This window comes from Parus major, chromosome 8 (genome assembly GCF_001522545.3).
Source record: "Parus major isolate Abel chromosome 8, Parus_major1.1, whole genome shotgun sequence".
NCBI classification, from domain to species: domain Eukaryota; kingdom Metazoa; phylum Chordata; class Aves; order Passeriformes; family Paridae; genus Parus; species Parus major.
The window spans coordinates 7,369,435-7,383,373 of NC_031777.1; the positions used below are offsets into that span (position 1 = coordinate 7,369,435).

At 36.6% G+C, this 13,939-nt stretch overlaps 1 protein-coding gene across 3 annotated transcripts in view; it reads left to right on the forward strand.

The window, feature by feature from the left end:
• CDC73 (cell division cycle 73) overlaps nucleotides 1-13,607 on the forward strand; it is a 112,324-nt gene extending 98,717 nt beyond the window's left edge. Inside the window, exons 14-17 of one of the 3 annotated variants that reach the window (XM_015635698.3) lie at nucleotides 6,000-6,161; nucleotides 7,939-8,039; nucleotides 11,143-11,284; nucleotides 12,122-13,607. In XM_015635698.3, the coding sequence (XP_015491184.1) occupies nucleotides 6,000-6,161; nucleotides 7,939-8,039; nucleotides 11,143-11,284; nucleotides 12,122-12,158 (442 nt within the window). In that variant the 3' untranslated portion in view covers nucleotides 12,159-13,607. The other 2 variants (XM_015635699.3, XM_033516490.1) reach the window with 2 other exon arrangements.
• The last annotated feature ends 332 nt before the right edge of the window (nucleotides 13,608-13,939 follow it).

The window sequence follows — 13,939 nt, forward strand, 5'->3', positions numbered from 1 at the left end:
GGGGAAAGTTACTTCTGTGGCTGACCCTTTTTCCTCCTCACCAAAAATACCATTAAGGCAAATCCGGGACAATCGGTCTGTCATGTTTAAGTGCATCTGTGTCAGGAGTCAGAGTTTTCAGCTGTTCTCAGCTTCACTGGGGCAGAGTCGCAGTCAACTTGACAAGGCCTGTCCCAAGAGGATGCTCATATTTAGAGTGCAATGAACATGATCCAGAACAAACTGAAAGGAAGCTTAAGGGTTCAAAGGATGACACTTTATGGTTAGCCTACTTGGAAAAGAAAGGGGAGAAGCAAGGTATGTTAATGAATCAGAAGTGCAATAGCAGAATTCAGAAGAGTGAAATATTAATTTAACAATGACAGGTCTGGCACTCTTCTGGAAAATATGCCACCTGGCTTGTATTTGCATTCAGATTTATGGAAGTACTTTGTTTAGGAATGGCTTCAGGGTTTGTTTTTACTATTAAGGTATGCAGAGTGTAGGAATAGCCTTGATGTAAAGTGTGATTGATAGATATGAGATGATTTTCCAAGGAAAGAAGACTTAGCTAATTTCTGCCTCTAAGTCAGCACCTTCTTTAACTCACTCCCCACTTGCAGTTAAATTTGACAGAAGAGCAGAGATTTCAGAGACTCCTTTCATTGCCACAAGTTTTGGGATAAAGAAATTTTGTCCAGGTAGAAAAGATACACCTAAATTAATCTTCCTTCCCTTACCCTTGCAAGATGGAGGTAGATTTGCATTTCTTGTATTTCTAGAAATAGCCTGCTTGTATTTGCCATCAGAGGGGATTGGTGATACAGCAGGAGACATTTTTTGAGCTGTAAGGGTTAAGAGCCATTGTAGGAGAGACTGTGAAGAAATGTAGGAAAAGCCTCAGAGGATGATGCCCCTGTGGTGGTTGGGATATGGATATCCCTCAATCTGTGAAGTGTGTGATCATAAAGAATGAGAATTTGGGTTTCAAAAATCAACTTTTGTGATTCTATTCATTTAAATGTTTCTTAAAACAAAATAAAAATTTCAGCTGAAATTAAAGATCAAAAATAGAGATCAAAACCAGAGATGAAAACTTACAATCATAGCTGGGAATCTGGCTTTTAGGATAGTTTTTATCTACAATCCTGGATTTTTTTATTTATATTTTTTTTAGGAACTGGATTGCAATGCATTGTCACTTTGGATATGAGAAAAATTATTTGTGGTATCATTGCCAGATATTTTAGGTTGGTGGTTGTAAAATAAACAGGAGATTCTTCATTCAGTTCTGTGGTAGAACTTAAATTGAATTCCCAAGAACTGAGAGAAACCAATTAATTATACCAATATTTTTATTAAGCCTTTTCATAGCTCTGTAGTATATTAGTTTTCATACCAAGCTTGGCTGACATTTGTAAGATGCTTAGCATCTTACTTTATCACTTATGTAAGGCTCTCTTTTAAGGTAGAGAATATGGAAAGCAGGAAAACTATCATTTGTAGAAGGAAATATATATGACAAACCCAAAGCATGGCACTGGTTTCAGATTTTATTTTTAAGGTATCTAATTTTTCTATTCTATGTATTTGTTGCAACTTAGATTTTGAAGGAAGCCATTTCTGTATATAATTGTAATATATACAATTCACCTGCTAAATAATATGCAAATATTCTTGCTACGTTTTTTTGAAAGGTTACTTTTCTAAGGAGCCAAGTACAACATAAAGTGAAGAGTTCCTAAAACAGTAAAAACATAAAATGTAATTTATAATCAGAACTGCAGTACATTCTGGTATGTTGTGATACTTCTGTAAAGTATTTTATATAATACATTTTATTCTTACTATCTGAATGTAACACTGGATATCACAATTACTATATGAAATTGTGATTCAGTATTTGAGAATACCTGAAGTCAGGCTTTTCAGAGGCAAGGCTTCTGCTTTACATGGAGCCAAAGCAAAGGAGGAATTCTGTCAGGCAGAATGAGAATGATTAAATTGTGATTATTTATTTTTTTTATGATGATGCTCTTGATTGTGATATATTTAACTAAATGTGGCCAGGCAACTCACTGGAGACTTATCCAGCTCTGATACTGACTAAAGTATCTGGGATAGATTCAGGCATGATGTAGTCCTAAAACGCTTTCATCTCTTGCAAAAATGTGTCTAAAGCTGTTGGGACTATAATTTAACAGAAATACTGAGAGGGTAGTAAAAATAAGTCTCCAGTTCTGAACACAGTCAAATGTGTATTGTGACGGTCTCAGTAAGTTGCCTTATTCTCCTTTCATGCCTTTTTCAGTGTGCCTGAGCTGGGGGCCAGAAAGTGCTGATCTGACCTCACTGAAAGGGTTTTAAAGGCACTGCTGCCAGTGGATGTGAGTTTAGAGCTGAGGCAGGAGTAGCTCAGGCAGTTCAGTGGATGGTGTCTTACCAGTTACCTTCCACAATCTGATGGTGTTCAGTTGCTTGCTTGTTACCTTAGGAAGGGACCTGCTGCATTTGCAAAGTGAGAACACACCATTTTTCATGTGGATAATGATTTTGGCAATTAACAGTGAGAGCTAATCATTTCTTACCCCTACTAGGGGTATAAAAGTGCATTCTAAGTGGATATGGATTTTTTTGGTGTTGTTTGTTTGTTTATTTTGTTTTTTAAAATAGGGAATAGTGATCTCAAGAAGCAGCAAGAAACTGTGAGCTCCTGCACACTAAGGTTTCAGAACCCATTTCTAGTGTATAAAAAGCTGTCAAGTACAAACGTGTAGTTAAGCCACTGGCTATAGTATTATACAGTAATATTATAAATAATCTTCAAGAGGAGATGTGATTTTTGGTGTTTAATACTCAGTTTTCTTATGCTTGTGTTTTATGTCTGAGTAATTATGACACTGGCCATATATATTTATAATCATACAGTAATTTCTATTGATTCTCAGTTCTTGAAGCATATGACTTTTGCTGTGCTTACTGAGTCATTGATTCCCATAAATGCAGGCATATATTCCATAAACTTTTTGTAAGCTGTCTTTATTCCTGTACTCTGTGTGTTTATCTGTAGCATTCCAGTACATCTGTTTGTATGTAAGTTCTTGTTTCAGTGCTTGCTTTGTCTTCTCTGCTGTGCCATTTGAATCTGGTCATTGATAGTTTTTCCTTAACAAGGTATCTTTGTGTTGTGTCCTAGAGAATTTCACTCAGAAACTCAGATTTTCTTCCAGGAAATAAAACTGAGGCCATTGTCTAGAAGGAACATAACTCAGGCACAAGTGAATGGTGCCTCAATGGCTGTAACAGTTTCTAGCCAAAATGGGCAGAAACTGCCAAAAATTGGTGTTGAAATGAATTCTTAAACACAGAAACATTTAAAGCAGAGAATGTGAGAAGTCTGAGTGAAGTTGTTGCTCTGTAGCTCAGCAATATTGCCTGTACTCTCATCTGGCAGGGCTGCTTTGCTTTCCTGTTTCCATATAAAATGTTTGCTTCCTCACATTTACAAATTAAATTTAAAATGTGACCTTTTAGATCCCTGTTCAGATGAATACTTGATTATCACTGTAATGTGTTTTTATTTACATATTAATAAGAATTTATTCTTGTTTAGTATAGGGAACAAAGAATAACAAAATTATTCTCAAACTGCCCACCATTTTGGGTGACCCTGGCTTTTCCTATAAACCCTGCCAGTTGGATAAAAGGTGTTTGAGGGCTTGTTTATCTAATTTTTATTTTTTTTAAATTTATCTTCATTCTTTATAGCCCAGATTCCTTTAGTTCTAATGGGTGATGAGAGACTCATTAGTAGTTTTCTTAAAAGCTGAAGGACCACCAAGCAAATCCTCATTTTAGGTTAGAGTTTTCGATCAGTAATTATTGGCAAAGCAGAGTCTTTGACAATTTGGCAGGACAGGCCATTAGGAGTGCTCATGATAAAAGTGTGCCTCACTTTGGATTAAATTAACAATTTGATGAGAAATACTTAAATTCTGGTGTCACATTGGGTGGCTTTTTCCAGTGCAGAACTCAGCTGAATGCCTCTGTGTAGCATGCAATTGTATGTGTCAGTCTGTTGTGATAGATAAAATGTATGTAAATATTAACTCTTTGCTAATTACTTTAATTGTTAGGGAAAATATTATCTTAACTTAAAAAAAAAAATATTCTAGGTGGCCAATGTGTACTTTTCTCCCAGTGTCCTGTACAGCTTTTTTGTCTGTATTTCTTTTAGAATGTGATGGTGTTTCACATGTACTAGACAAGCATAATTTAATTTATAGCTCCTCATTTAACACCTGTGATGCTTTTTCTGTGTTTGCAGTACTAGTCAGCTTAAATGGACCATTCATAGTTATTTGCAGGTGTTGGGCTTTCATAAACTTCCCAGTGCAGTTTTATCAATTGAATGCATTTGGACACACATTTCAGAAATTGTACATGATTTTCGGTTTCTGAAACACTGTTAAATCATGAGGAGTATGAGGGGACATCATCTGTTAATTTACATTGGGAAAGTAGACAGTTTTGGAGGTTTATTGACAATTTTCACCTGCTGCTTGCTTGGTTTTTTGTTGGTTTCCCCCCGCCCCCAAAAATGCCATTTTCTCATATGTAGTGAAAACTAGTGTTTTTAAGTTGAATGAATAATAAACTTTTCCTCATACTCAATCTTGCATTCTTTTTTCCTGTTTATCCAACAGTAGGAAGTGCAGTCTGCCTCTTAAAGCACTTTCAAATTTGGTTTTTAGTATTCAAATAGAAATAAATTGAAGAGAACAAATAGAAATGGTGCAATCAAAAAAAATGTAGTAAAATGCTCAAAAGCACCATGTGCAGTGTAATGGAGAGAAATGTTACCAACTATGTACTGTGCTTTTAAAATGTACCACAAATCCTCCTGCTAACTACTGCAGTTAAGGGTAACAGTTTTATATTTATCAGAAGCTTTGGAAATGAAATGTCAGCAGCAGATAGGGTTGTAGTGCAGCTGGGTGGTTCTGAATAGAATATGAGGAGAACACAGGCCTGAACTCTGTTCTTGTGCTGGCCTGGAAGGTGCTGCTGGTCACATCAACTTCCCTTTCCATGACACACTTCTAGTTCTGTGAAAGCCATGACTCTGTTACCTTTCTTTTATCTATCTCAAAATCCACTGAAATTTATAAGTAAAAAGGCCCACACTACTCTCACATTTATGATTCCAATTTTGACACCTGTTCTGGGAATTATTACCATAAAGAAGAGGGCCTTGAAATGCAATTGCATTTGTTTTTTTAAGGTGATGGGGCTGAAAGATTAAGGATCTGTAATTAATTGAAGGGAGGAAAGCTGTGTCACAACTTAGAATTTATTTTTGTCATATGGAGGTTATATATGACATGAGGACCACATTATCTGGATTTTACAAGTACTTATTCCATCACAGAATCTACTTAGGAAAAAACACAAAAGAACTGTAGTGTCATGCATCATAGTAATCACATGAATCACTGATAATGTAAAATCACCATCCTCCAAAACAATAAAACCTTAATCAAAACCATTTTTGACCAAAAATCCCAGCATTCTTGAGAAAATTCTAATTGGTCATAATTCTAATGGCTCTAAGAGCTCTTAAAATTTGCTCCAGGAAGCAATTGCTTTAATGCCCAGGTTACCCCTGGTCACTAAAAAGAAGAGTTGTGGTCACTTTGCAGGTTGTGGTCTGGCTCCTTATCTGCAAATGTATTGTGTAAGGGCCCAAATGTCTGAAAACAGGTCAGGCTGTATTTTTGAGGCACAGAAGACCTTTTAGTGTGACCGTTTTTATCAAGAAGGCTTCTGGAATATTATTCTTAGGTTTTTTTGTAAGTGTTGGTGTTCTGAATGAGTAGTGATGGAGACTTGGCATTGTGAGAATGAGGTGGTTTCAGTGACTGCTGTCAATAATGCCAAGTTCTGATAAAGCTGTTACTTTTCCTGCTGATCCCATCAAGTAAATTGCCCTTCTACTGACGGGTTTGTTATTCCCCAAGGTTTGTACCATCAGATGAGAAGAAGAAACAGGGCTGTCAACGAGAGAATGAGACTCTAATACAGAGGAGGAAGGACCAGATGCAGCCAGGGGGAACCACAGTCAGCGTCACTGTCCCTTACCGAGTTGTAGACCAACCTCTGAAACTTATGCCACAAGACTGGTAAGAACACTTCTTTACACAATTTCTTACCCAGGATAATGCAGAATTTGGAAGGGAACAATAAAATGCTCTGAAATCTACTGAAAAGTGAAGATAGAGTTATAAGGAGGGATTTTATTAACTGTGTAGGAGTCTTCAGCTGAAAATAATATGAAACAAAATTAATCTAGAAGATCTTTAAAGCTTGCAACACTTTATATTTTAACAGTGTGAGCAGCACAGTTAATACTGGGTTTGCCAGAAATTCCAATGGAAATGTTTGTATTATTGATCTGGTTTGTGGTAGTGTAACATGCAAGTCACTGAACTGTGATCTGCAAGAAAACCCCTCCTCTCCTGTCTGCTTTCTGAGGGACAGTCTGTTGGGAAGATATGTTCTTCCATCAGGCTGTCAGCATCTGACATTCCAACTTTTTAATAGTTAAAGAAAGAGAACACATCAGACAGTAAAGACTGAACTGTGGTTCCAGTATTGGAACTATTAGAATTTTACTTCTGAAGGAAAAGCCCTAGTTGCAGAAAGGGAATCGTAGATAGTTTTTACTTTTATGAGAAAGCTGGAAATTGATTATTTGGTCTGTAGCCCATTCTTCAAGGCTATAAAAAATAGCTCTCTTTGAACAGAAAAACTTTGGAGAAGCATTTTGATTGTTGTTCGACATCTTTTTTTATTTGATGATGTGCATTTCTACTTCTTCCTCACAAGTGAGATCTGGCACATGGACAATGACATATTTGTTATTTGGTTATTTAGTGATTTTGTAATTTCCAAATTAGATTTTAATGGAGAAGAATACTTTAAAAGGTTCTGTTCCTAAATCAGTTACTCTCTGTATTTAGAACTTGAATTAATCAAAAATCAGTGGATTTAAATTCTGAATATTAAATACCACTTAAAATGCTGAATGATCAAACCTTTAAGAACCATCTTAACTACTTTCTAAAGTACTTCAGACTGAAGACATGAAATGGTGTGTGTTTTTTCATCTTGGTTTTACCCAAGGAAGCCATTATAAAACCTGAAAAAAAAACCAAACAAAAACCAGGCCACAAAACTTCATCTTGATTATTCTTTTTCATGTGGGATTTAGTGGATTTAATGATAAATTAAATTTGGGGATTATATTAGAGAGGTAATTATTTGTTGTGGTAGGTAGGAACTGTGGTTGGATGATGTAAATGTTTAAGAGAAAGATAGACCATATGTGGGGAGGTCATTTATTCTCAAAGGTGGGATTTTTAGAATTTTACAAATGCAAATTTTAATCACAAATTTATTTTCTTAGACCACAGGTAATGGTTGTGTACTCTTAAAATAGCTGAAATATCTGAAATTTCACTTTGCAGAAATTTAGTAGCTGTTACTTCTCGTTAATTTTCAGCCTGGAAGTCAGCAGTGTTGAGAATAAAGGCTTTTAAATCTGCACATCTCAGTTTCAAGCGCCATTTGCAGAAGATTGTCTCTGAAAATGTTGGAGCACTTTCCAAAAGCAAAGTAATGATGACCACAAATAAACCCTGACTTATAAAATTGTAACCTGAGAAACTGAGCTGCCTTCTGCAAAGGGCCAGGGCTGAAAGCCCAGAGGAATCACAGGAATGTTGGTTTTTTTTCTGTTTCAAGAGGAAAAGCAATTGTGCTGGAGGCATGGTTGTTAAATGTGCTATCCTGCTCTATAAAAGAAGCAGCTACAATAAGGCACACTGCCTGTTTAGGAGAGCAGGTCATTGAAATGTTTCAGGCCATGCCCATGTCCATCACTCTTGTGTGTTCCAGGGACCGTGTGGTGGCGGTGTTTGTCCAAGGGCCCGCCTGGCAGTTCAAGGGCTGGCCTTGGCTCCTGCCAGATGGATCTCCTGTTGATATCTTTGCAAAAAGTAAGGCATTTATTTTGTGTCTTGGTTTGGGGTTCACTGTTGTGTTTGGGTTTTCTTGTAGGGTGTTTATGCTCATGACAGTGCTGCCAAAGTGCTGTTGGGCATGGGTGGCTGAAAAGACTTTGGGCTTTAGTCTCCTCACAATGGCAAATATTCCCATGCCCTTTGTGGTTGTTCTGCTCTGATCTGTGAAAGCTCATGGAAATCTTCTCAGAGCTGTCAGCTGCAAGAGTCACAAAGAGCTGGTGTACAAATCTGCTTTCCAGTCTTCTAAAAAAATGGTGAACAGACAATGCGTATTCCAGCAATTCATAGGTAGCAAGGTTCACAGGCTGTCTTCACATTCCAGTGGTATTTTGAAGAGAGGATTAATCACCTAGTGTGCCACGAAGAAAGTGTTGAAAACATGTTCTGGTGTCTGACAAAAACTTTTAAGTTTTAAAAAGTTTAGTTTCAAGTGAGCTAGATGTTAGCATTGTATATATATCTGAATAGGTTTTTTGAATCACCACAACTGTGGTGCTTTGAGGCACTTCTCTGGCACAGTTCACCCCTCTGACAGAGGGGTGAATCATAATACCTAAGGAATCCATCAGCTTCTCAGCTGCTTCAGTTTGGAGTTGCCTTAGAAAACAGGCCTTTTGATGGATTCCTATGGTTTCAGATTGTTTTAAGAAACACCAAACCAACACACACACACAAAAAAAAAAAAAAAAAAAAAAGGCAACAGACCCAAACCCACCTCAGTTCAGTTCTGTCATCATGCACTCAATGTGATGAGGAAACAGGTTTGATCAGGTTTTGTGTATCCCCGTCTTTGGTATATGACATAGAATCTGGAAAGAGAATGCTGCTTTGGTGAACAGCAAGGAAAAAACTCAAGGGTGGGACAGAAAAGCTAAGGATGGGTCTGTGAACAAGAAAATAGAATGAATTACTTAAAGGGGAGATTGAGAATGAGCAGGGAAAGAAAGAGCCTGAAAGTCATTGTGAAAGTAAAACTATGCCACAGGAGAGCTGAACAAAAGAGACTTAGGAAAGAAGGAGAGAGAACTTCAAGATAAAGAAACTGAGAAAATGGCAGCTGTGAAAAGCAAAGCCAAGAAAAATGAAATTAAATATTGATGGTCTAGCTAGCAGTTACATGCTGCTTCCTATTAATTTTATTATTTTTATATATAGATGTATGGAGGGCTGTAGGAATTGTTCTGACTTGCTTTCACCTTCTTGGTCTCTACATGCCAAAAGATCACAATCACAGCCTGCACAGTTCAGGCTGAAGGCATAAGTTTTTCAAGTGAAAGAGGGATATCTGGTCTTAATTCATACACTGAAATGGAGCTTCAATTTAGAAATGCATTCCATTCCTTCAAAGCATGATATTTTTAAAATATTTTCCTGATGAAGTGTATTTCTAGAACTTTCCCTAATGACTTTACTCACCCCACAAATGGAAACAAGTAAATGAAGGAAGCACAGACAGTATCAGTCCAGTTTTATGTATTTATTTTTATCTGAAACTATTGTTTTGCCATATTTATAGTGCTCAGTTGTCTTCACAAATGTGGTTTCTGGGATTTGCAACTGTTCATTGTTTCATCTGCAGTTTGCATTTCTTCTTAGAAAGAAGAAATGTCTATGTGTCTGGGTCTGTTGTGGTTACCAAGTATTCCAGGCTTGTCACTGTCCTGTTGGCAAAGAAGCAGGTAGCTTACCAGAAGGAACTCCTCAATAAAATGTGTACTGAGCCAGAGCCTGCCAAACTGGTGTTGTTTGATCAATTGCTTTGTCACTGAACATTTCCTTAGCTGAGTCTCTGAAAATGTGCTTCTTAGTTTTCCTTATGCATGGCTTCCTGACTGTTTCATATTCATGTACCAAACCAGCCTAATTTCACATTTACAAGTGAATGTTTGTAATGAAGTTTTGGATGCTGTCAGTTTCATGAACAAATACTTAATTTTGACTACCATTTTAAAGGTGTTCCTCCCACAGGACATCAGTGAGCTTTAACAGTGATTTGTTTCAGGCTCAGAAGTCTATCCTCTTGTGCTTAATAACATTTAACTTGAATGCAGAGACTGTCAGGTGTTGATGGACTTTTCTATAAATGCATGCCTTGGTATATCTTTGTTTCTTCTGAAGTTATATGAATACATGCAGCAATGTATAGCAGAGATAATGTATATGTATTCTTAATCACAAAGCTTGGAAATTTATTGGGCAGAGATTCAAGTCAGATGATAATTTCTTTAGTTTGTCAGCAAAAACAATGCTAATTTCACATACCAGCCTTCTAGGAAGTTCCCAGATGGGTCTGGAAAAGAGAACTGATTTTGTGGAAGACAAAATTAAGAGTGTGGTATCTGAAGCAGATACAACTCATATCATGAAAAATAACGAGTTTCCACAAGACTGATGGCTTTTTTTACTTTTCCAATACTAAAATCATGAAATTGGGTTACGAGATAGGAATTGTAAAAACAATACATTGGTTTTAATGTTCACTGTGTAAATGCTTAGGCTTTACCTAATTCATATGTGGCAATAGTTCCCAAGAGAAAAATTACCATTAATATTTTGCAATTTTTACCTGAGTACTAGATCAGTGGAAATTGGCAGTTACTAGATTTCTCAGAATGCTTTAGGTAGCATTTGGGGGTTACACTGGCATTCTATTATCAGTCTTCTTCAGATTCTTTTAGGAGATAGACAGGCTTCCTACTCAAAGGTCTCAGAAATACCTTTTTTATTATTATTTTTAATTCTTTGACAGTTGAGATTTTCAGAAATAACTTTGTTTCTCAAAGAGAATGTACTTGAATTGGCAGTGCTTTTCTGCTGTTCCCTTGGAATCTGTGCATCTAAAAATAGAGGCTGCCCTTTCCCTTCACCCTGGAATAGCCTGAGAGCCATTGACCTCTATATCTAACTGTGCCCTTTAGTGAGTAGTTGACTTCTTTGGGTTATGGGCTTGTTAATTTTACTCTCAGGCTTCATTCTGAAAAAGGAAGCGGCGGGGGGGGGGGTAGAATTTTCTTTAACCAATAAAAAACCACTAAAGTCTTCATGTTTGTACCAAATGCTTTCCTGTTTGCTGTAGTTAAAGCTTTTCATCTCAAATATGATGAAGTGCGCCTGGATCCCAATGTACAGAAATGGGATGTAACAGTGTTAGAACTCAGCTACCACAAAAGACACTTGGACAGGCCAGTATTCCTACGCTTCTGGGAAACTTTGGACAGGTATGTTTCCTGCTTAAAGTCCTTGATGTTCATGCTCGCATGGTTTTGGTGGGAATTAGAAGTTCCGTCAACCAGGGAATTGTTTACAGCTTAGACATTTGAACAATGTTTTAGCTTGGAAATACTGCTTGTTTTGATTTTCTCTGACGATACAGTTAATAAAATGTAGTGGTATATGTTTACAGACTGTAAGTAATAATCTCCAAAGTTTTAAAGGAAGTGTAGTTACCATTAATCATTTATTAGTCTCATGATTCCCCACCTTCTGACTCTGATTCTCTGGGACCGAACCCTCCTGAAGGGGAAGTTCACTGCAATAACTTGTTCACATTGTAGAGAATAAACTATTATCATGAAGCAATTGAAGAAATATTGAGGGAGGGGAGAAGCCCATGCATTTCATGAATGTTTAATTTTTTCATGTTGATTCACAGCAAACTGCTTAAATGATTGAATGAAAAAGAACAATGCTGTAGGAATTGTCAAAATAATTCCAATCACCAAACTTCCATGGCTTTCTATTTAAAAGTCTCAGATGAACAATCTCCCAGGTTCAGACCCTATCTGAACTCCCAGAATGAACTAGCTGTCTTTACAACAGTCTTTCAATGTTAGAGGTCATGCAGTGCCTTGGAAAACGTGTTTTTTTTCAGGCAAGGCTGTAGCCAGCTGTTACTTAGTGGGACAAATCCTGTGCATAACACATTGCATCTCTTTGTCAACTTTCTAATTCCCTAAGAATTCTTTTAACAATGCCTGTGCATTTTCCACCTGTGAGTAAAATTCCTATATATGCCACAAGGGTAGTAATGCTGTCTTCTGTTAATTTTTTTTCAGGTATATGGTAAAGCACAAATCTCACTTGAGATTCTGAATCCTTCAGCTGCCATTCATTTCCTGAAGTACAGATGGAAAGAAATGGAAGGGGCTCCACTTTGGAAACCAGAACTCGCACTGTATATGTCAAGAACTTTACAAATGAGGAAGGGTCACAGTTTAAATTTTTTTATAAAATCTTATTTGGATGATTCATGCTGTGGCAGGTTGATACCTGTTGTTATTCAGAAGCAAAGGGGTTTTGCTTAAAACTATTTTTTTAATGTTGTTAGCCTTCTAGTCTGCAATCCAAATTGTATATTTTGATAGCAGCAGTTTCTTCTCTGTTTTAAATCAGCCACATTTTTAAATAATGTGTTTTGTTCCTGAATAGATGATAGCTGGATCTCCACGGCAGGTTCCCCATGTGTGTGTGCGTGTGTGCATGGATGCGTGTAAATAAATGTGTGGGTGTGTCTATAGATATAATGTACAAAAAAGTTATAGACACACTGACATACACATAGATATTTCCAGGCTTTCTAAACCACTTAGCTTCTCAGCTTAGTTTGGGGTTTCTTTGCTTAATGTTTGACTTACTGAAAATATTTTGTTGTGAATGATACTACATTTTAGTCAATAGGACTTGCAAACTGAGGAAAATGAAAGTTGTTTTCCATAAATCAAAATGTCAGCCTGTATATGTATATTCTGTCAGTCTTTGTTGAAAAAGGGAAGATCAGAAAATCTATTATCACTCTTTTTTATTTGTAATGTCCCAGTTTACTAAATCTTTAAACTTTATTATAGGTGTACCTTCAAGTTATGTTAACTTTAAATTGCCATTCACCACACATCTCTTTCTTTAAACTGAAAGCATGCATGTGTACATTCCCATCTAGCAAATACCTTTTCATATGAGTCTAAATGTTACCTAGATTAAATGATGAATAGAGGAGGAGAGAGTTGGATTTTTTTTTTCCTGGAACAGCCACCACAAGGAATGAATAATTTTAACTTCTTTGCATTTATACCTCTAATACTATTTTCTCTTGACAAAAGTGGCCCATACTTGTCTCCAGGAGTTGTAATTGTCTGAGCAGAGTGGCTAATATGGCCTCTTAAGAGTCCTGCATTGGAATGGAAAATCAGCCTTCTCCAATTACCAAAGAACAGATTTGCTTCATCTATAGTGTGAGGCCAGAAGATCCTGGTATTTGTACCAAATGCTGTATTTACAGCATTTCTGTATCTATGGAATAACATTAAGTTGATGTTGCATACCAGTGAATGTAGAGAATGATCAAATACTGTAACACCTGCATGATTTTTTTCTTGGATAGGAAATACATGTTTATATTCCTGTTCTTAAAATTCAAAACCATGTTTTTTTAATATACTTTTCATTTAAGGTTTGACAAAAAATAAAGTGTTCTACCTATTCTGTTTTGGTTTTTATTTGATGTTTACTCCATTTTTAATAAAACCCAAAGTCACATATCCTTAAGAGGTTTTTAAAACTACGTCTTAAGTTTATGAGGGCTCTGAGGCCTGACTTTTGTTTGCTTCCATCCCTTCTATATTGACTGTATTTTCAAATTATCTTAATGGAAATGTAAAAACTCAAACCACCAAAACAACTCCTCATAAATCCCAAGATTAGAAGCAACTGACCCTGGATTTTGGAATGAATTCAGCATGGTGACTGGGGAGAGTGGGCTCTACAGAACTACTGGGATGTCTCCTGTTTGTGTGGGCAGTTGTGCAGTTACCATGTTTTCCCTGTATTTAAGCTTATTAGAAATGTGTCCATGTCATACTAGAGCTGGCTGAAACACT